Source organism: Cariama cristata, unplaced genomic scaffold (assembly GCF_000690535.1).
Source record: "Cariama cristata isolate BGI_N322 unplaced genomic scaffold, ASM69053v1 scaffold8123, whole genome shotgun sequence".
NCBI classification, from domain to species: domain Eukaryota; kingdom Metazoa; phylum Chordata; class Aves; order Cariamiformes; family Cariamidae; genus Cariama; species Cariama cristata.
The window spans coordinates 12,641-37,160 of record NW_009610075.1 but is presented as its reverse complement, the minus strand read 5'-3'; the positions used below and the strand labels follow the sequence as shown (position 1 = coordinate 37,160).

At 38.6% G+C, this 24,520-nt stretch overlaps 1 protein-coding gene across 1 annotated transcript in view; it reads left to right on the top strand.

The window, feature by feature from the left end:
- KLF13 (Kruppel-like factor 13) overlaps nucleotides 1-23,675 on the top strand; it is a 31,387-nt gene extending 7,712 nt beyond the window's left edge. Inside the window, exon 2 of the mRNA XM_009697751.1 lies at nucleotides 23,383-23,675. Within this exon, the coding sequence (XP_009696053.1) occupies nucleotides 23,383-23,675 (293 nt within the window). The remainder of the gene's footprint in view (nucleotides 1-23,382) is intronic.
- Nucleotides 23,676-24,520: the final 845 nt, after the last annotated feature.

Genomic DNA, 24,520 nt, shown 5'->3' with positions numbered 1-24,520 from the left:
CACTTCCCTTCTCAGTAGCAAGACCTAAGTCTAACAGATAGTCTGGAGTAAACCAGTAAACAATCTTTTTAATGAATGGATGATTGCAATTGATTGCTGTGTTTGTATTTGAAACTAATCACAGCCTTATGGAAAAAGTGTTCTGAATGATCAGTAGAAGCACATACTTCTCTGCAGGACACTGGAAAGTATTTGTATGTGACATGAGTTGTGCCTAAACAAACCTTTTGCTAAACTGGAGTTCTTTATGAAACAAACTCACAATTGGATTTAATCTGAAAAGAAGGCACCTTTAACCATTTAAAATACAACTGTTGCATTGTGTTATTGTCTGGCTGAATATGGTTATGGCACGTCCAAGAGCAGAAACTTGGAACTTGTTTGTATTGGACATGTGGTTTCTAGTTCTGTTTTATAAGTTAAGCATGTTCCAACTTCCCCCCTGCCCCTTTCAAATCTTGGATCAGCTGTTTGGAAGTCAGTGCTGACTGAGCCAAAAAAATACTCTGCTGTTCAAATGCAGGAGAACCTTTGAAGGGTTCTTTCTGTAGAATTTCTATAGGTATACTTTTTTTCCTTTGTTACCCACTTAGCTTTTATTGGGTAGATTCACATGGGCAGTGAGATTATTATCTTGCTGTGTTCAGCTTAACAATAGCTAGACAATATGGGTTATTTAAGTGCAGGCTCTGAAGTCAGACACACATATCCTGTCTTGCAGATTCAGCAGGTCTTACAGTTCAGAGTGCTACCGTTGTAGTTACTGGTAGAAAAATGACCACAGAAGCTTTTTTGCAGCCCTAAGATAAAAAGCATTTACTAACCAGAAACTTGGCACGAGTCAAATGGTATTAAAGTGAGCATATCCTGAAATGACCTATAGTGCAAGGAAAAGATTTTCTGTAATCAGTTACAGCACTTTTGTAGTGCTCTCAGGAATTACAGGCAAAATATTTGTGACAGTGTATCTGTTGACATTGGGCTCAGTAGATCAATAAGCTACCTTAGATTTATTGCACACTATATTTCTACCAGACTGCTCTCTATTATTTGGTTGTGAGTTTTTGGAATAGAGCCACCTGAAAATTCACATGAAACAGCATTGTGTTGCTGCTACACATTTGCATCTTTCCGTCTGCTTTGGTCCTACAGCCAGCTCGAGTATACCTGGGCAGCAAGTACACAAGCAGAATGGGTATGCTGGTTATGGAGCCTTTACTGCCTTCAACAGTAGCTTTTAAAACTGGTCAAGGAGAGAGGCAGAAATGCAAACCACTTAGTTCCAGAGTAAGACCAGCTGAGGTACGGCAGCCAAAAAGGATGTATTGAGCTTTTTAAACTAAATGGCTGTCAGTATTTCCACTAGAGGAACTTAAAATGGAGCCAGCTGAGAAGGGTTAGAACATGACAGCCTAGTCCATCTTCAGATGTTTCCTGCAAAATTTTGCTGAAATGGTGAGCAGTTTGTTACTAGATCAGAGAAATATTTGTTTTGCAATTTGGGGATAGATGAATGAAATTACATTGGTAAATGTAATTTACATACATACATACAAATTTACATACCAGACCGGGGCTTTATAGATTCTTCCAAAACCTCACAGTACATATAGGGCTTTCCTGCATTCTTAATATGGTAGTTTAGTATTCTGCTGTAACAAATATGAACAGGGATGCTGCTAAAATCTCACTGAACCACAGACTAATTCTTGTTATATATTGTAGGGGCTTACTGAATTTAAATTTGCAATTTCTTTTAAATGCCAGCAGAAGGACTGCAGACTGACATTAATACATGATTGCCTTGGCAGTTTTTGATTGTCCTGGCGATTGATATATTTTCCAAGACCAATGTGAATTGCCTGCAGCTTTCTTATACATGCACAGGAAACTCTTAATAGAGCACTGAAAGCCCCTGCAAGTCAATGGAAATTTCCATTTGGTGTATGTATGTCCATACAAGCAGTGCCAATGGAATGTTGGCAGATAGCTAGTTTTATTGTATAATAAATCCAGGGTGTATTTGCAAAGTATGTTTTTTACATTCTCAGAACATGGCCAAAACAAAACGGAATTTCTTAGATACCCCGAAGGATTACATCTCTGCCAGGATTCTCACTGATAATTTTTTTTTCCTCTTTGTGCAGTATTTGCACCTTCCATTTCCCCCAAATGTCATCATTCTTGGAAACAACTGAATTCTTCCGATTAATGTTTTAGAACTAGTCTTTCTCAGATTGGCAACCTGTGCACTAAATTCTAGCAGAAATAGAAATGTATGAGCAAATTATGAGCAACCAGGAAAGCAAATGCTTAGGAAGTTATAGATGCCCCTACATAGTATTTAGCATAAATACACTGATAAGAAATGGATTAAAAAGCTCATTTTTTTCAAGAAATTCAAAAGATGTAGAATTTGGTCATGAGACAAAGTAATTCTCTACCATGGGTTTAATAGATGCTATGGTGTGAATTTAATAGAATCAATTTTACTTCAAGCTATATGATATGAGAGGTAAGACTGTCTCTAGCTAATCACCTACCCCTTGTCTTAAACAAAAAAATCTCACTGTCCCTAATAGGGAAACATATATATACACATTTAAGCACAGAATTTTGTGTTTCATTTGGAAAGAAACCACTTCCTCTCCCCACCACTTGCACGTATAGTAAGCATTGCATTGACAATATACGTAAAAACGTTTTTGCACACAGTTAAGTATCACTTATGGTGAACCCAAACTCTGATTGTGTCCATCCCTCATGTGCTGGTGAGGCTTTGAAGGGGGAATGAGACTGTTGGGGCTAGGTGGATTAATTCAGCATTGCTCAAATAGTGAGACATGCTGCCTGGAGGGAGGATTCTCCCTCTCCCCATTATCTCCAGCTCTTACCTGCTCTGCAGAATAGCTGATACTGTTGAAAAGATTAGGTTTTCAAATGGCAGACAGGTATGGTATCTGCCAGAGTTTGTAGAGGGCCTGAAACAGGGACTTTAAGAGGAGAAGTGTCTGAATTCATAACAGTCAATTTTAACAGGTGCTACTGAAGGTATTTTAGAGGTTTGGCATCTATCTATGGTATTCAGACCCATTACTTTCCGGTCAGCTTCATCTATGGTATAGATCCCATGTAATCTGCAAACTCTTAAGTCCAGAGAACAACTGAAGAGAATTGTGATATTTACACCATAAAAATATGTTTAAAACTGTTAAAGTAAAAGGAAACTGTACACATGTATCGCAACTCCTCTGTAATCCTGATATGATGACTTATGAAAGACCTGTAGAAGCACAGATATACTAGTGGGAGTGTAGCTGAATGTTGTGGGAACACAAGGTTGCTCACAATTCATTCTGCTATGGTTATAGTCCACAGCTTTCTTAACACCTCATCTGCAAGTGAGTTCAGATATCATACAAGATCAGGTTAATTATCCATGCTGAAAGACACCCCCATCATTTTTCTATGTTTTCCTTCAAGCTTGAGTGAGTTTTGTTGTGTGGCATCTCCTTTCAGACTGAAACAGTATCATTAATGGCACCATCTCATTGATCAAATCAGACATGATTTAAGCCTGCATCTGTTGGAGCTTGGAGTTTAAATGTAGAAGTCTAACTTCTGGGGAGCTATTTTAGTTAACAAGTCTCACTGGTAGCATTCAGAGGATGAGATGGTCGGGCAGGTTACAATGTCATCTTTGCTGTGCTTACTGAAGTAAGCAAATATTGTACAACAGCTGGCACAAATGTTTTACCATGAACCTTGTCCCAGATTTCTACAACTGGGAAGTGTACAGATGCAATGTGTTTAGGAACATGATTATCAGATACCTTATACTGTCTAAGATGATAATTTATGAAGCTTTCATTATATCATGCACAGAGAAAGCTGTAATGAGAAACAGCTTTTAAACGCTGCTTGTCAAAGTAACGATATTCAGCACCACCATCTTCTAAGGAAAGTTTCAGGCAGTCCCCACAGGGGTGTTTTTTTTAAAAACAAAACAAAAAGAACAGAACATTTTGTCATTCTGTTTCTTATCCTAGCTTCAGTATATGGAATTGACAATGTTTCTGGTAAGCAGTGTGGACTAAGCAAACATCTCTTTTTCTCTCCAAGTGTAAACTCTCACCTGACTCATACCACAAGATCCTAGATGGTGAAGTGCTATGCATTTTTAGAGACTTTTTTGCTAACATCGCTTACTGGTGAAAAGCCATGTAGAACTCACCTGTTTTCGCTGCATTTCTGCATGTGATTTTTTTGAGCAGTGTTGCCTCTGGAGAAAACAGTATTACTGACCTTATCAAACCAAAATCATCTCTGTAACGGTACACTATTTTAAACCTATGTCTTTCACTTGATACTTCCTTTTCTCTTCCTCTTCGTATAAAATGAGATTGTTTAATAGGCTGCTGTTAATTCCTTGAAGTTTTAGGGCTCCATAACATAAAAAAGAGAAGTCATAGTTCAGTTCTTTCACTATGCTTGATAGCATAATAAGGATTTGAGTACTTTCCCCCCTCTCAGTCTAACATCAAACTTCTCAGTGAAAGAATCCTTCTCTTTTGTCCTTATCTTGACTAGTGTTCTTATAGGCTGTTTACAGGAACATAATTCAATTTTTGTATGTAATAGACTACTCCCTTTTGAATGTACAAGTCGGTAGATTGTTTTTTGTCACTAAGGCAAAAATTACTAAAATTTCTTTTTTGTCATTAAGATTCTAATAGGTTACAAAAAACGGTCTGAGAGAATGCTGGCTGGCTGGTGCCTTGCTTTTGTAACAAATTCTTGGAAAAGCAGCTATACTTTCTGAGGATATACCGTCAATACCCTGCTTTATGCTGCTAAGGTTAGCCCTTGTGGGTGAGTTACAGACTAACTATTTTGGAAAAGCTTATGACACCTGTGCTGAACCTCTGTGCATGTGTTTGCCTAAAGCTTCTTTCCATGAGGCTACTCTTGTCTTGTGTGTAGTGTAGCCTTGGACATATCCAAATTACACTTCACATTTCTATATTATACATATACACCATAAACTGGATATGACTCACTGTTGTTTGCAAGAGGGTAAAACTCATTTGGTATAAGCTATGTTTTCCTGGTGTTAGCATGAAAATTACTTTCTTAGCTGTTTAGATGACTTGCAGAAAGGCAGGGAACTGATGTGATTGATAGACTTGATAGTTTTTCTTCTTTGAATGCTTTGTGGGAACTGAGCTCCACTCTCATTTGCAAAGAAATCCAAATTATCACATAACTATTTTCTCAACTAAGTAGTTGTAAAGAGGCTGTAACATTCTCATGGGTGCTCTGCAAGTTCTGTGGTATTCCCTTTGTGAAGAAGTGATTGTGCTAGAACACTTTTCATTTGAGTATATTCATTGCAGCTTCAAGGACAAGCGCAACTATTTTTCACTTGGAAATCAGACTACCTTTGTATTTTTTAATATCTATTTTTTAAGAATATAGAAATGATCCTAAGTTCTTAAGTCAAGCTTGGTTTTGACTCTTCTGGTTATAAAACACTGTTGCAGCTCCTTCCTGTGGGTACAGAACTCCACAGCAGCCATTAGTGAATAATCAACTCTAATCCTTCCAGCTTCTGTGTTACTTTCTGTGTGGACATTTCTTGAGTCCAGTTCCTTCTCCCATATATTAAGGCATGGGAAGAGGACCTAGCTGCCTCAGCCAGGGTGGTGAATTTATTCTCTTAACAGCATTTACAGCCTTGAGTAACAGAACAAAGCGGTTACACTGAAAAGATGATTTACGAATGTGCATCTATGAGCCTGCAGACAGCATTGTGTATAGAACTTTACAGTGCTGAAGTTATGTATCTTTTTAAAAAAATGGTAAACACATACCTGTTTATGTGCAGTGTAATGATGTATCATTTTTCCTAAGACTAAGATTTTCTCTTATTTGTCCATTATTCACAAAGAGTAACAATCCTAAACTTGAGCTGTAGAAACTTTTCTTTTCAAAAGAAAGTAGAAACAAGTTTCAAAGAATCAGCTGAAATTCAAGGTCAAAGTACTTTGTGCATCATGTCTTTTGTAGGAATAATAAACTGTCCTGTTTGGCCCTGTCAAGCTGCAACAGCAATAGTCAGATCGTCTCAATCCCCCAAACCTAACTCAGGATGCAATACAACTCATGAAGTTGCAATTCCTGTTTTCTTTGGTTTTATTTAGAGTCAGTCTGTTGTAACAGAACCTCCAGATTACTCAAGTTTATGAACCTTGCAGCTCTGCATACTGCAATTCCTGAATCCCAACCCGAGACCCCTCATAGCTTCCAGAGTTGTGCTCAGCAGGACCTAGGAGTACGGACAGGAAGTCAGGTTCAAATAATTTTGTAGTTCCCAGATTCAGGACTAGATGGAAATAAGAACAGCTGGGAACTTCTATGATCTTTTTCAAAGTAAAAATTATGTCCTTTGCATAGGGTTTTGGAGCTAGCCTGCAGAGTTACATGGCAGGGACATCTGTTAGAATTTCACAGCAATAGTTTAAAATAATATGCATTTCCTACTGTATTTCACAGAACTTTTCCATCACAGGAAACTTCTCCTGAAAAATCTTCGTATTTTGCAGAGTATTTCATTAGCCCTTCTGCTTTGGGCATGCAAATTGTGGTCAACTAATTTCCTGCATATGCAAGGAACAGGTGCACCATTTCAAAAAGCTGGAAATGCCACCAGGTTTCCTCTTCTCACCCAAAAGAGCAGGCCTATTCGAGAGTAGACCTGCTTACTTCTTAAGTGAAGAAGTGTAACAGAGCATGAATAAATGTGCCTGAGGCTCTAGTAATTTATGTTTTGGCAAGTAACAGGGATCTTTCTACTACAACTTGTCTACCTGTACAGCAACTGCATTTTTACATGATAGCTATGACCTGTAGAATTCAAAATCTCTGCTAAGGAATCACTCACACAATGAAATAGTTTACATGTCAAGAGGCTTTTAAAGTACTTATAGAGAAAATGGTGGCTGTTGGGCAGCCCTTCTAGCATGATTCATATGTATAAACCACGTTCTGTAGTGAGAAATAACTGGTTTTAAGGCTAGACTGCTCTGTAAAGGCAAGCAATGAAGACATGGGCATGGCATGCAAGGGAAAATAGAGTTATAGCTGATAAAGAGGCCATGCTTGTATGTATGTGTAATTTGGTAAATTTCGAAATAGTAAAGATGTTCCTTTCAATACTTCTTTGAAAAAGGAAAGTATTGAAAGTAGTATTTCCTTTTGAAAAAAGGAATCCAGCTGATTTCTGAATGTGAGTACATGATCAGATAGTTGCTTCAAAAGAAGGGAGAGGTGTTTTCAAAGTTATATATACCAAGATGCCCTTGACAAAGCTGTCTTTGAAATATGTCTGTGTTCTACTTAAGCTCTTAGCTTTTCAGTTATGTTTCACATCCAGAGTCATACTCAGATAATTGGCTCCTGACTTGTACTCCTCCACAACCACATACTTCATTCATTCATTTCCAGCACTCATCATGGCCTCTCTCCTACGCCATGACCCCACACGTCAGACACAGCTGGTGAGGCTAGTCTCCCTAGTGACCCTGCAACCAGCTGTCCTGCAAAATGACCATAAAACATGGAGAGATCGCAGGAGCTGAGCTGCACCTAGGGTGTGTTATACTGTGGGTGTTAATGTTCAGAGAAACAGTGCTCTAGCAGCAATGCTCCTCTATTGCAGTCTAATAAAACAGCCTCTCTTCTGTCACATGATGTACCCCCCTCCATGTGACTTATTGATGCCTGAAGTCTTGCAGGCTTAGGGAGAAGTTGCTTGGCAAGTCCATCTAAGGAGAAATGCTAAGGGAATCTCATTAAAAATCTGATTTATTTCCATTTTGTATAGAATATGGCCAAGGTGATAACACATGCTTTCAGAAACAGCTTGAGACATTGGATAGGAGCCTGATTTTTCAGAGAACATCCCTACAGGTTCACTTCAGTGATTAAAACATTAAGGCAGCCAAAATTAAAAGACAGCCTCATCAGTGACAATTGTTGAAAACCTGCTCTTATTTTCTGCCTATATCTGAGAATGAGACCTAGAGATGTGTGTGCTCACACACATTTGTAGTTTTAAAGAATTAACACATAGAAAAGACTGAAAAACAAGCTGAAACTAGACAGGAGCAGGTAACTGGTGCTTTTTTTTCTTTTCATACAGCTGTGGTTGAAGGAGACTGCTAGATGGGGAGATGCAAAATAAACTTTTTTCTCTATATTTTTATCTCTCTGTTTCTCTCTCTGAAAGTACTTTAAAAGCCTCTTGACATGTAAACCATTTTACTGTGTGAGTGATTCCTTAGCAGAGACTCTGAATTCTAAAGGTCATAGCTATCATGTAAAAATGCAGTTGCTGTACAGGTAGACAAGTTGTAGTAGAAAGATCCCTGTTACTTGCCAATACATAAATTACTAGTGCCTCAGGTATTGTCAGAGTAGAACATATAAATGAGATTTGCAGGAGTTAAATGTTGAACTGCAAGTATTGTCTTTTCTAAAAAGTTGACCTGCTTTAAAAGTGAGCACGTTAGAATATGGTTACAGCTGTTATAGAATCATAGAATCATTGAGGTTGGAAAGGACCTTTAAGATTATCAACCATAAACCTAGTGTGGTTATCATAGAAGCTGGTTCCTTTATTAAAAACAAAAACCTGAATCCTAGTTTAAACAGGAAGAGTGGCTTTACAATCTAGGCAGAAGATTTCTGAAGTGTATGCAACGAGTTTATGCGTACCTTGAATGGTAGCTCTCTGGTGTCAAGCAACAGACTTACTGGTTTGATTATCAGCCCATAAAACTCCTTTACAGAGCTGCTGATTCCCTGAAGCTGGATGCTCCAGATGGTCATCGACTGATGCTGCTCATAAACTACTTCAGCACCACCTTACTCTCTGGCAAAGCAATTCATCCAGAATGAGAATAAAAATAAAACGAAATTCCAACTCCCTCTCTCCTCCATATAGTTGCAATAAACTCTCAGTATCAGATTTTTCAACTCAGCTTTACAGCTTTAGCTGTACTTACAAAGGCTGAAGTCCCATGTTTCATGCATACTGTGTTACTGTGAGGTTGTTGATTAAACAGTTCAAAAGTTCACAAAGAGACATTTCACAGTTATAGCCAAAGACAACTTCACTAACTTCAGTTTGCTTGGCTTCCAGCAAAAAGAAATCTCATCCTGTCCCCAAATCCTGGGAGATGCTGTGCACATAAAATGACATAACTTACCTGCAATGTCTATTTATGCCAAAGTATGTGGACTTCAGTTGGAGGCAGATGACATTCAACATCTTCCAGAATTCAGATAAATAAAGTACAGGTTTCAGTTTAGATGAATAATCCTTTAATCTGTTATTTTGCATAGCAGGACAACCTTTCATTAATTTGATAAGCTTTGCTTTTAAAAGCGGTTTTCTGGTTTAAGTAGAATAGAACAATAAAAAAGTCATTGATATGTCAACAGAGAAAAGACTGATTCAAGGGGTCATATGATTCCTTCTTTGCAGTTATTCACGCAGCTGCTGGGTAAAGCTCACAGAGCCAAAGTGTCACAATTTCAGTATGAATTCACCCACAACTCACACCAAATGAATGTAAGTTGTCATTACCTATTTAATTGCCCTCCCACTTAAAACATTTCATTTGTCAAACCAGAGATCAGGAACGTGACTATGCAAATTTTTTTATGAAAGCCACCACAAAAATTATTTGTGAGGTAGGCTTTCATTGAAAGCAGTCTAAACCACTACAGAGGTTGTTTCTGTGTTCATCGTACAGACAGGGATGGTTTGTGATGTTTCAGTTTGATTTCAAACATTCTTGCAATACAAGCATCTTCAGGTTCGAGTTTTTAGGTTTGATCTAACTTTTAAGTTCCTACCTCCCACAGTGATCAAAACTCAGATAAATTAGAATTTAAGACCATCTGAGTAAACTAACTAGAATTTTGCAACAAGGACTAGATGAAAGCATTTTCAGGTAGAGAGAGAAGACCCTTGGGTTGTTAGAAGAGCAAGGAATAACCTGTGTCCCACGCTGAAGGCTGAGGAAAGATAGGTCATCACATTGATCAAAAAAGGAGCACAGTTATCTGTTGAGATACGTTCCCAAGAGAATCTCCAAAGAAGCAGTTATGACATTTAGAAGTCACTACATTGCATTTTCAGTTCCTGCCATTTGACCAATGAATACTTACTGGTTAATTCTGCTACACGTATAATTTCTCTGTGTAAAGACCACACCATTGAGAATGAATGGCTTGACAGTTAGACTGTCAGCTCTGTTGAGATGTAATCCCAGGTTTCAAGAAGAGGTAGCACAGATTGGAAGAGGGGGAAGTGTCCTATAGTGAGCATGTAATCATTTTTTCCACTGTAAGAGTGGACTGGAGAAAGACAGGATGCCAAGGAGTGTAATACTCTTTAGAGTTCTCATGGAGCTGCTAACAGTCAGATGTCTGCTCTGGAGCTGTTTGGAGTTTGCAGAGTGGGCTGGGTAGCAGAGTAAGCAATTCCGAGGCAGCACAGGAAAGATCCCGACAGCAGTTTGTAATGGAAACATCATGTTTCTGTACGTACCTTAACTACGCATTCCCTGTAGATGGATTTGGTTCATTTGTGTCAGCTATGGGTAAGATTTTTTTTCCCTCCTGGAGGAGGGAGAATGAAGTCTGGGGAGTTTTCTTTTTTTGGCCTCAGTTGCTGCCTGCATAACATTTTCATTAATCACCTTATTTGCTCTAACAGAGGGTGAGTGGTGCAGCTGAAACCATCAGCTTGTAGCAGACAACAAATCAGCATGCTGGTGTGCTAGAACAGAAGTAACATGAGACTGCAAATGACTAAACAAGATTTCAGTCCAGCATATATATTCATCAAGGTCCATATTATTACTTTCCTTTTCAAGTTTTAACTGGACTCATTTGATAAAAACACTGTATTATTATGTACATTTGAGGAGCCCCCTTCTAGTCCCTTGTCACTTTAAAAGGTTTGAATTGGCTTGTCAACATGACAGAAAAAGAAGAAAAAAATCCCACATACCTTCATTGATGTTAGTCTCTGTTATGTTTTAAGAGGCCAGCCTTCTCTGACCTATGCTGAAGACACGAGCTTTGTACATAAGGAATCAAGAAAGCCCTTTAAACAACAAATTTTTGGCTCAAGGCAAGAATTCTAGGCTGAAATTACTTTACTGGGGTGATGCAATAGGTCAGATTTGCTGATTAGCACTTACATTTTTTGGTTTTGCAACCCTAGTATTCTTTTGAAGTATATTTATTAAAAAGTGTAATTGACCAATGGAAAAGAAAAAAAATCTCCCATTTTTTAGTTTTGTTATTCAGTAATACCCAGATGTGTTTAGAGGTTCTGTTTATGGTGGTTTTTTCATTTATTTTCTGTTCACAATAGAGGTTTTACTAATCATCCTCCTTTCTTACATTCTTAGATCTGAGTAGAACAAATTAGAGAAATATAGTAATAAAAGGGCTACTGTAAGGAGCTCCAGAGTCCCTCTCGTTGCAAAGAGTCTGATACTTCAGTGTGGCTTGGAAAGTACACATAGCTAAGACACATCTTCCTCTCCCCAGAATTCATCACTTCATCATTTCAGCATAACACAGTTTAATTATCTCACATTTAAGTGCAAAGTCAAAGGGTCAGCTCTTGATCTCCATTCTTGGAACAAGCCACAGGAGAGAGAAAATCAAGTGGAAGTTGCTGCTCTTTTAAATTAGTGGCATTTCAGCTGTTTTACTGAGCACTAGTCTAGGATTTAATGCCTCAGAGATAAGGAGGCCCAGTAAGAGTTTTAGGCTTACTGAACAGAAATTACATACAGCAATTGCGGGTGCTTAACTTTCACAGAAACCCCAACATTTAGTTTACATTATTTTAGAACATAAGCTCTTTGCCACTGAGGCTGTTGCCTTTTGTTTTTCAAGAGTTAGGCCTGTCATTGGTACTCGGTAAAAGAGCATTGTTTACTCATAGATTCCAGCAGCAGATGGAAAAAATGCTGCTTTTATAATAGGATGTGGCAAAAGTCCATGTAAACAAAGGCATTGCATTTAATGGAAGCACAATCTATAGAAGTTATTCCTGTGGGGCAGACAGGGTCCATTCTAGTCTACACACTCACCTAGACATGGAAGTTGTCCCTGCTAGGTAGGGTAAGTTTCCAACCTCATGGATATCCTGATGGCTCAGGTGTTCCTCTTTTCTCAGATGGGAGGTCTCTATTTTGGTTGTGTGTCACAACTTTTGGGAAGGAGAGTGAAATGGTGAACGTTATGCTTCACAGTTAAGACAGAATCAACAGAAGAGCAGCATTAGATAATGATGATAAATCCATACAGAACTGTAAGGAGATTTATACCTTATCTTTGAAATTGCATGCATTGTATGCATGTACACCATCTCATATAATCGTGTAACATTACCATTGTTCTGGCTGATGGATTCCTACCTTTGTAAGAGTAGCTGAAGTTTTGATTACAGACAATTTTACAGACTAAGAGGTATTGCTGTACTGACAGTGCATTTAAAGTGTACATGCTATCAGTGCAGTCACATGGAAAGACTACAGAAAATACAACAGAAAAGAGAGAAGAGTAGTACTATATATGTAGGTTTTGACAAGGCCATCTAGAAGATATAGCAGTAATGCTGTTGCTACGACAAAGTTGTACATTTTTTTTTCTAGTCATCAAAAGTAAACTTTACCTGCCCTCTGAGATGTGGGGAACATCTTTCATGCTCTTTATACTTCTGTGAGCAGAAAACATACATATGCATCTCTTTCTTACCTGACATGGCTAACCTGAGTACCCAAGGTATTAATGAGCAAATTTACATCAGAAAAGAATTGCTCTTACTGCATTTGTGTATGATGAGTAACTCCCCAGAAACACTTTGCTAAGAACATCACAAAAAGCGAAGAGGAAAATACTACACCCAATGTCCAGCTTAGTGATGCACCCTGGCCTTCAAGTGTACAACATACAGCACTACCTAGGGTCAGGAAATGGCAGAGATGGAAGCTAGTTTTGTTCACTGAGCAAGGCTAGAGAGGGTTCCTCCTTCCTTTCATCTGCCTGTAAGAGCTGTGAGGCCAAGTGGCATTTACAGCAGCTAATCAATGCATACTAAAGACACGGTATAAATGGTACAAATGATACTGAGTTCCTAGTTTAAACTTACAGTATTTGCTCCAGTATTTGCTTTCATTGAGACTGCTGTGATTTATAGTTCTAGAAGTGGCCAGGAGCACACTTTGCAACCACATGGGCTGACTTCACTGTAAGGCCACAGAATTTCACCCGCAAGCCCTTTCCTATGGTCTCTTTGACTCTTCTCTGTTACTCTCCCATTCCTTTTAACTGTGCCACATTTCAGACTAGTGAGAAAAAAGGTGACGGGAATGGTGACATCTGTCTGACACCATACTTTACCACCATCCATTTCCTCTCTAGTTTGCAACTAACCTTATCTACAACCTCAAACACAACACAGCTCTGACTAAAGCAAGCAATACATTAATAACTATTTTTTAAATGAGAGCATTCTCCACAAGCTTAGGCGCAAAGCAAATGAAGATGTATATGGATTATACAATCATTAGCTGCTTGGAGAGGCAACAATATAACCTCACTATGCGTGAAAGAAACAGTTTGGGGTTTTAGGCAAGGAAGACTGGCATGGAGCAGAAGTAGCCTTCCTGTGAAACCCCTTCATGCAGAGTGCTGTGGTAGATGTGCTGAATAGTTAGTGTAATGTGTATTTTTCAAATATGCTGACATACGACCTTGTTGTTTGACAGATAGTTAGCATATTCAAAGGTGTTACCTGTGTCTTACTGTTAGAAATAACTTACAAAGAAGAGAAAGGAGAAAAACAGGTACAATGCATTAAATATTGTTACGGAATCTCAGCAGCATACATATAAAGATATTACTTAGAGCTGTTTTGCTAAATTTCAGTGCTTTAGATACCAACAAGAATATTGTTTCTTTACCTTCTCGTCATGGCTACTAGCAATTTTATGGTGGGAAGCTGGGGAGGACAGCAAAGGCAAGGATGCCCTCATCTCCCTTCACTAAATGAACTCCCTTCATTTTGCTAGTTGTTGCAGGTAGCTTGCAACCCTTGGGTAGAAGAATGATGAGGAATCTCTAAGCCATAGGACTGTTTTACAAATCACACGTATCTCTGTTCCCTCACTTTCATTTCTCAGCTTTTAGTTCCAGAGTTGTCTTTCTGCTGGCTTTTCTATTCTGCTGGATTCTACTGATGCATCAGGTTGAGAAGTCAGATGCACACATTCTTACCTAAGCGGTGAGCATATGACTAGGTTAATTAATTATTCAGAAAGTTATAAAAGTGCCTTGGTTCAATGCTTTATTCAGCTAATTCAGCCTCTTTGCTAAAGTAGCTTTAAATACTTCTGTTACTACTAATAGAAGGGATGTATTTCAAAGATTCGTGTCTATATGTCGAGACCCCCATCACAAAAGGAAGGAATCTCTAAGGCTAAACTCACCTTACCGATTTTGTATCTGATTGTGTTTCAAGAGAAAAACTCTTTAACATATTTAAGACACACAAATATAACTATGTTTACACAGTCCCAGTTTTGATGTAGTCTGTATAATGGACTTCAGAGCTACCCAAGCCCCTGGCCTAGTGCTACTGATTTTTTGTAGTTTCAAAAGAGGAAGGAACATACAAGACAGGGAGAGGTTCTGTAAGGAAGGGAGAAGAGATAAAGTGTGAACTCTTCAGAAACCAGCAAGTGACAAACTGCACAGGAGAAAGCCTAATATTAGCAATGACAAGTAGTATGTATCTTAGTGCAAGGGTGCACTAAAACAAGTAGCGTCAGACTCTCAGTGCTCAGGTCTACAGACACAGAGGTGAATTTCAAACTGTGGAATTCCTGAAGGGTTTTTTTATGACTTTTTTATGGTTTTCAATTGATGGGAAAGAATTTAATTTCTCAATTGCCCAGCAGGATTACCTAATTTTTGGAGTACTCCCTAGCAGAGAAAGAGAGAGACTACAACATAAATGTAGCTAGAGAGAAAAAAACCAATACAGTTCACTATATATCCATGGAACTGTAACATTCCGTATCAGTGTGGAGAAAGTCATAAAAGTATATGTTTGGAAAATATGCTTGGTATTTCTGGCATGGATTTTGGGCTGTTTACTTCTTTGCCACGCCAGTAGTGCGTCTTTGCACTTTTTGAGGGGAGAGCTCAAAACAGACACAGTGTTTTGAAGGGCTGCATCACTTAACAACAGTTTGCAAAATGAGTCAGGAGGACAAATGTATAAGGGAACCAAGGCAGCTTAGCATAACACTGAAAAATAAATTTCTTGTACTTAAGATGCTGTAGGGAATCACTTAAGACTCCTTGGGCCAGACTGCAATGCTAGAGGGCATATTCTCAGTCACATTCTCCACATAGATCTAAAATCTATTCCAAGATTTCTCTGTGAAGGGGAGGATAGACATTTGTGGTCCTTACACTTGGCTGGTTAGTTGGCTGTCTTTGAAAAATCTTTGTGCTTATAAACATGGGGAGTCCACTGGAAGTTGAAAACACAAATGAAATTATTCCCTTAGAAGATCAGATCTCCAGTTAGTCACCTAATAAAAATGTCAGGCATTTAATCATGGAGGGAACGCTGCTAAGAAATGTTAATGAAGAATATTAATAATTTCGCATTTCTTTATTAGCAAGAACTATAGAAACTATATTTTTGGCAAACAGTTGTTTACTGACAAGTAGTCTTTTATGAAGAACAGAACTGTGTGCCAGTTAAACTCAGCAGATTGTTCAGGCTGATTTTTTTTTATTTCAGAAAAGTTGTGATAGTGTGTTTCATTGATGCCTTTCAGATTAGCATCGTCATTGTGTTGAAAATCGTCCCCAAAGCTAAAGGAATTAACGGTCTGACACCCGTTTTAAGAGCCAGCCCAGGCTTAAACGGTGACAGTAGCATTACAAAAAAAAACACCCAAAAGAAGGAAAACATTTTAGTCAACCAAAAATAAAATTACTATGGGCTTCTTGGTTTGCTGAATTCTTCTGCAGTTCAAAGTTTTTTTAATTTTTCAATAGAGCAGAAAATAAGCTATCCACATAGTTCCCACCTTTATTTCACTCTTTCATTCAAAACCTTAGCAAAGGATGTAGCAATATGTCTTTTTATTAAATTTTTAGCCATTTCATTTTAAAGCCAATTTGCTGTAAGATTTATTTTCCAGATTCTGAAACATAACTTTCAGCTACTTACTAGTTGTTTGTGTGAAGTGGTCTGGAACTAGGCTTTAGCTGGGAGTGGAACATGGAGCTTAATGTACTGAACACACAGTGGTGTGCTTCAGCAGAGAGAAATTGAGAACTAAACAAGAGTCAAACAGGAGTTAATATGGTAGGCAGAAAATGACTTGGTAAAGATAACAGGCTCAAATTTCAGATTCTTATTTCACTGTGCAAAAATTGCAGGATAAAAAACATGGGTATTTTAAAAGTGCTAATCTATAGAAACTCACACAGAGCAGTTCAGCTTGGGCATCCCAGTTTGAAAAGGGATTCAGTAAAGCCATGGAATGCATATTTTAGACAACAGAAAGATTATGTGATGGAGTGTCCTGGAAAAAAAAAAGCCTAAAAAGGCTAGAATAATTCTGCCTTGACAAGAGAGAAGCAAATGTGGCTGATAAAAATAAAGTAGCTAAAATTATTGTAAAGTGAGATTTAAGATATTATTGAACAAGTTTGAAATAAAGGCCTAGAATATAACTGATAGAGCATAATCTGTTTTAAAAAAATAAATAAAAGATTGTTCTGCTATGGTGAAAGTGAGTGGTAATATTTTTAAGAAGGACCAGATAGCTGCATGGAACATACCAAATCAGTTATTTTGGTTCTTGGGCGGACCTGACTGTGGTTAAGGCTAGGGGAGGAATTTTGCAGTACTTACATTTTTCTAGCATTGTAGCCATTATCATTTTAGTATCTGAATGTGTGCTCGTCATTTGCTATTTGAGTTGTTCTAGTTAGCTGTGGTTATACAGATAAGTCACATGGTGTAATCTGTGCTTCCAGATCGGGCAATACAAGCACTTCCAGAGCAAACAGTAACACACATTCACTTAAAATGTAAACTTGCAGCTTGGAAATTCCCGTTTCAATATATGTCTAAATAACTCAATGAAAATGTTAAGGTACAGAAAATAAACCAAGGATTTAAATAATGGTAGCTGTTGCAGCTCCTGCTCAGTAGTAGTTTCCTGTGCACATAGAAACCATAAGATCCATTAATTTATCAATTTAATGACTGGATTTATTAAGATTAAAATAAAGATGCCCACACTTTAAAGTGAGGTTGTACCTGATGCCTGGGTCTGTGCCTGCTGGAAATCTCAGAACTCCAGTTCCTAAAAAAGGTCACATCACAGATAATGGAAACAGGAGGAACACGCATGCTTCTGTCAGCAGGTGCTAATGCAACCTTGCTCCTTGTTGCTGTGTGTCCTAGGGGCTTGGGGAGTGTTACGTCCCAGCATCTAATAACGTGTGAATTCTGACTGAAGCTTTTCTTGGATTTGGGCATTCATACCACACTCCCGTATTGCGTTTCTAGTGTCTAGTGACAGTCAAATTCGCGCTGTAACTTTTCTTTTCACTGAGAACATTACTAAAACTTCCTCATTTTCCCAGAACTAGTCAAGCTTAATATTGCTGATTGAAAGTAGCCGAGACATTCAAAAGCTGTTGGACAGACACACAAAAGCAGATGCAAAAAACATCACTGCATTTGGCTTGTTTGGTTATGAAATGTCACCTCAAAATCATGGGTTTAAAACTAACTGGTTTCAGTTTATAGGAACTGGGAATTGTGAGGCTTTGGAATTTTTTTTCATCTCTTTTTAAATACTTGATAGAGAAACACCATTCATCTAACATCAAAGCTATGCATTATTCTGTCTTTTGCACTTAGAAGGTTAAGGGCTTGTTTATAAACAAGAGAAAAACAAAATATTCATAAATACATATCAGTGCTATTGAAAGATGACCTTTTCTAACGGCCAGTTTCAAGAAACATAGTTTTTTCCCAGGATAGCATTTCCTCTCTTGGAGGAAGGCTGCTTCAGTCATATCTCTATTTAACTGTCTGCCCTTCATCCTCCCCACCCAGCCTGCTGATCTGTGTTTCCAAATATACCCATAATTATGTATATAAAAATGTAGAAATATAAGTATAGCACAGAGCAGCATGTTCAAGTTTCCAGTCTGTTTTCATAACAACATACAATTCTGTTCTGCGAAGCAGCAGAACAGATTAAAGATCACAGAAAAATGTTTCTGGCTTACTGTTTCTGGTTTTGCAGGCGCTTGTGGAATTCCCAGGATACAAATTTCTTTGTTACTGCATGGCCTTGGCATATGCTTGAAGATGCTAACATAATGTGCATAGCTACTACATGAATTAAATTGAAAAAATGGCTCCCAATACATGGTTTGACTTAGTAATACTTTAATCTGTAGGGCAGTGGTTATCAGATTTCAAATTGTTCAGATATGATTGCCTAATCTTTGCATTGTTATTATGAAAATAGTTGGAATCACAGGTGTCTCAATCTGTTTTGGCATTTCAGTCACTAGTAGGTTATTTTTTAAGCATGCTCAGGCCTACACAGTACTTAGTATCACTTTTAATTGGTATTCAAATGCTGGATATCACACAGATGAATTGGTGAAACAGGAAGCAGATTACTCCAGGGTCTGTACAGGAGTTGTCACTATATAGGAAAGGAGTCCTCAAAACGATGTGTGGATTGGGGTAAAGTCAAGAGTGCACTAAAATTACGGTACAAATAAAACTCAGTAGACATCAGATCTGGTTCCATCATCTCTGTAGATTTTGTTTCCTGTAACTACATATAGATGTCTCAGTATAGATAATGATTGTCAAATACAGAATAATACAAAGGACCTTTATATAATATAAGAACAGGCTGGCTCTACTTGTTTCTCAATCCCTTCCAGCAGGAGAGAAGAGAGGTACACTTTTTTTTTAATGTTCTTTCTATAGCCCAGGCAACTCTGTGGTTCCTCTGGTGGTCTGCTCTTGGAAATTCCCGTTTCAATATATGTCTAATATATACAATATAAGCAGCACGAGTAGCTAGATCTGTGCCACTGAAGTGAATTCAGAAGTTAGTGCACCTGCAGATCTCACATACTTTTACTCAGTGAACACTGCAAGTTTCTTAATGTAACTTTACACACATTTTTTTCTTTGGACTGGGTGGAGTTCGGGAAGAAGCCAAAAATCTTCTTGCTTGTGTAATTTTCAGTTAAGATCAGTTGAATTTAATTCTTGAATGTGATGTTTTTCCATCAGCTTGTGTAACTGTAAACACAAGTTATGTGATGTCATGTGCTCTGGCAGAGGAGCTAGGAAGGTTACAGTTTAGTAGGATTTGAAACATGGCAATCCAAACCTATTTAAAATTGTAATAAAAAAAATTACAATATTTCTTATATTTTAAAGGCAGCTCTTGCCTGCCTCTCTGAAGAGTAAAGAAGCCTGAGCTGCTTTTTGATTCCTTTATTTTCAAGCATCTTTATCTTTTGGAGACTTATCTGTCTTTGAGACCTTCTAGTAATGCTCATAATGCACAAAACTATTGCCACTGCCAAGAGGCATAGCATTATGACTCTCAGTAGACACATTCACATGCTTGACTGTTGTCTCAATAAACACATTCACATGCTTGCATGTTTCCTGCCATATTTAAGATATTTGATAACATTTCCACATTAATTCATAGGATCAAATTCTGCAGTCGTCCTATAAAGGTAAAATTCCAACTTCAGCATTGCCTAAGATGGAGCTCAAAATCTTTATTGTGCTATGTACAGCCGCTTTAATGGTGAAAGCTCTTTGTTGAGTACAGTATGTCCATGGGTTACTGCTTATGCAAGAAAGTTGTACTGTGGCTGCATGTTCCCTAATGAGATTAGGCAATCAATTCATATAATCTCTCATTCTGTTGATTGCTTCACTGCCGGTAAAAGGACATTTATATAACTTACCTGCACAGAAAACCACATCCCTTCTGTTTGAGAGATGAAACTGATGACAGACCGTGAATTTCCACATGTGGTTTTGGAGCAGCAGCAGCTAGGTCTTGTCTTAATTAATACCCTGCAGAAACTTTGTTCCAGACTGTGTACTAATTTTTTATGAACAATAATGACTGTTTTATCTTCACACAAGGCACCCAGCATTTCCTCACAGTACTGCTTTTCTCTGAGGAGGTATTGCTAAACCTTAAAGCTAGGAAGCACTCTGGAGAACTTACTGCCACTAGACTGATGCCAGCTGTCAGGGAGTGTATGGAGGGGAAAACCATTTGGCAAAAAAACTTGCAGGCAGCTACCAAGAAGATATCAAATCAAGACTAGAGAGGACTGAGGGGATAAAATAGTTCCTAGGAAGGAGGTGAACAGGGGACAGTGCAGAAATAGTGGAAGAAAGGCCACATTTCCTTTGGCTCAGCACCCAAATCATCACCACTATCAACAACATCAAATCAGGCAGGTTTGTAGGAACCTGAATGTTCTTATCCAGATCTGACGTGCAGTGAGGAGAGGGGGAGATAAGCTGTGCAATACCTTCATCACCTGACTGTTAGTGCTGGATAACACAGATCTTACACAATCCTGCTCCAGAACCTCTTCTCTCATTAGGCTGCTGGCTACCAAATGCTAGACATAGAAAAAAGCAGCTGATGTCATGTTAACTAATCAGAAGAAAAGATACCATTTTCTTTGTGCTTCTTGGTGTTGTCAACAGCAGAAGCAAAACATTGCACGTTAACTGTGGCCTGCCTTGTCTGAAAGCAGTCATTTCATGGGGCAGCCCTTCTAGTGAAGAACTTTTACTGATACCATTTGTAATGAAAACAAACACAGAAAAAATTAACTTGGGCAAGAGAAACATCCACAGGCCATTGCCATACCAAAAAATGCTATAGCTCAGGGATAAGAAACTTCAGTTCTGCAGGCCAGATCTAGCTGTCAGGCCATGTCTCATTGCCTTTCTTCCCAAGGGTCCCAAAGTCCTCATAGAAGTGTATCTGTTGTACGACCAAAACATAGGAAGACGACTAGTGAATCTGGTCACACAAAAGGGATGACTGGCCTGTCCTACCACAGGCAGGAGCGTATCTAACAACAGATGACTGGATACATGACAAACACAGCCAAAATATGTTTGTTTCCTGTTTGTTTCACCTTCTGTCAGCAGACTGAGAGATGAGTCCCTGACAGTTTGCAGAAGGCTAAGGAGGATATTGAATGGATTTGCATGGGGGTTTTTAAGTGACAAAACTATATCCATTAAACCAGTTGGTAGTGTTTTTATTCTTAAAAAAGTTTGTGGGGTCATAAGTTTTTTAGGCTTTAGTTCAGGGGAAGCCAACTGAAAGCAGTTCTGTTCGTCTTAGCTGCCTTTTGCAGATCACTTAGGAGGTGATGTTCATCGTTCTCCGTATGCAAATCTCCCTTGTGTACTGTACAGATACCACCATCATTATGCATAGTAGTTGTAGGTGTAACTAATGAAATCCACAAAATGTGCTTAAGAATAATTGGTCTAATGAGCCTTGGTCTTTCTCCTAAATAATCAAGGAAACATCAGGGACACTTGCTTTCTCCGTGTTCTTGAACAAAGTCCTATTTAAAAAAAGAATTGCCTGTCTGTTCATTGAGACACTATTTGAGAGTTGGTTGAAGTATCTTGGAAGCTTCATAAACAGAGGGAAAAAGAACCTACAAATCTCCTTTTCTGAGCAGGAGTCTCCTAAGTAGATCCTGGAGATAAATGTTACGGCCAAATCTGTGAATCTAAAACAGATTACTGGCTGATTAGATTGAAGGCTGGCTGGGGTCAATTTTGCTATGAGACAATTTTAATTAAGTTTTATTGAATTTCTCCAGGAGGCTAATTTATTTCTTTATTTTCTATTTGGTGTAGTGTATGGAGAACTTTTATTTCTTATTTTGGTGTAGAATTTTTATAGCTCTCTGGGTCTCTTGAACTGGCTATTCAGCATGAGAAAGATTAAGATTAATGCAAGTAGGAAGTTATAAAAATTACAACTACAAAAAATGCTAAGTCTGTGTATTCACAAAAGAATAAGATGTTCTAGATTAGTAACAAATAAAGAATATGTGATGATCAGACTCAGTGACAGTAAGAACCAAACCAATATGCAGAAGTAGTAGACAGCACATTCCATGATTTGATGTTTTCATTTTTAACAAACAGAAACTAAGGATGGAAACAAATAGTACGAGTTGCCCAAGGCTATGCAGCACATCAGTGATAAAGCTGGCAATATATTCCAGATGTGCTACTTCTGTCTGCGACCTGTGCTCACCTCCAGTGCTTGAGCTTCTCTGCCTGCACATCTACCACCGTGCCCAAGTGCAGACCTCCAGCACAGCCATGCAATGGCACAGGCATCTGGCCCTGTGAGAGATGTTTCCTATGTCCAAGATCTGTTGAGAAGTGCATCAGGTCACCAGACTGCTATTTCTTTGAGCTCACTGGTCACTCCTCCTACCTTAAGCGTAACAGGTTATGGCTTTTAGGTTAGCTATTGATAGAAGGCTACTACCTTCAATGTGGCACACTTACCTAATTGAAATACCGTGCTCCCTGCCTCACTTCTAAATGAGCCCTAAGGCAGTGAACAAGAGAAGCTGTAGTACCTTGTAGCAAATGCAGAAAACACAGGCATGGCTGTGGAGAATACAAGGTGAGAGCCTCGCATCCAGTGCCTCAAAATGGCCATTTTGCATTTTCACCATAATTGTTTTTAAATAGCTGAAGAGAAAGATTTCATCACACCTTCTGAACGTCAACATTTAGCCAGACAGACATAGGGACAGCTTGGAGGAATAAGTGAATATTCTATAGAGCTCAGTACAGATATTGTCAAAGTCCAGAAGAAAAGTTCAGTGGACTAGAGAGATATGAAATGTGACATCCATGAAAGAATCAGGAGCCCAGCATCCCTGAAGATCCAGTTATCAAATAGGGTATCACTAGTTTTATTTACAGTAATTTTTAATGGCTTGGAATACAACAGCAGCCTCCTCCCTGGCAGAGAGTAACACCTTCTCCATCCAATTAGTGCCAAGTGGCATCTACCTTGCTCCTAACCTTTTTATTCTAACTTTTGCCTACAAAAGAAACATGGAAGACATTGCTATCCCTTCTAATCATGCCATGTTTGCTTCCTGCAGGTGAACGGCCTTTTGAATGCAACTGGCAAGGATGTAGCAAGAAGTTTGCTCGCTCCGATGAGCTGGCCCGCCATTACCGCACTCACACTGGAGAAAAGAAGTTCAGCTGTCCTCTCTGTGAGAAACGCTTCATGCGCAGCGACCATCTGACAAAGCATGCCCGTCGCCATGCCAATTTCCACCCAAGCATGCTCAAGAGACGAAGTGGAAGCAGCTCAAGAACAGGGTCTGTCAGTGACTACAGCCGCTCAGATGCCTCAAGTCCGACAATTAGCCCCGCCAGTTCCCCATAGACCTACCTGCACTGGATGTCAGCACTTTGCCTCTAATACCTAACGTGGAGTTTTGTTTGTGTTGCACACATTTAAAAAACTCTGTCGCTTCCCCTCTTCAGTTCCCCACCCCTCTTGAGGGGAATTAAAAAAAAAAAATAATAAAAAAAAATCAGTAAATCGCTGCCTCCCACTGCAATTTCCAGTCAAATTTTCTTTACCCAACCACACAAGTGGCTATTCTAACCTCATGGACAGACAGACTTATATGTTATACTTAGTGACTCCTGCTGTCTCAATATTTCATACATTTTGCAACCATTTACAGATCCTCTTGATTATTCTTTATAAGAAAATGAGAAAATCTAAAAAAAGAAGGAAAGCCTATTAATTCACCTCAGGTGTCAAAGTAGTTTTGTAAGAACGGATTGCACAACATGAGCATACATACACTCAGAAATCAACTGTGTTGGATTGTGTCCCCCTTCTCCTTACTCAGGGATGGATATTTATGTTACAGAATAGTTACAATGAAGACACACCCTGACCACAGCCTTACTCTGTAAATATATTTGCACTCAGAAGCTTTTTGTTAGGTTCTTTCACACACTGGGGAAAAAATAAAAAAACAAACAAACAATACAAAAAACAAGCCAGTACTGGAATGTCTAGTACCAGACTCTTCCATTTTTTGTTTTCCTGATTATATACCTACATTCGGGAATGTCCAAACAGGAGTCTTCTCTTTCCTCAAGCTGCCCTCTGCTTTTGGTAGCCAGCTGTCTTTTCACTTCATGCTGAAGATGCTCCAAAACAAACTTCCTATTGCAAAAATCTCTGTGAGGTTGATAAACTTGTTTGTTTGT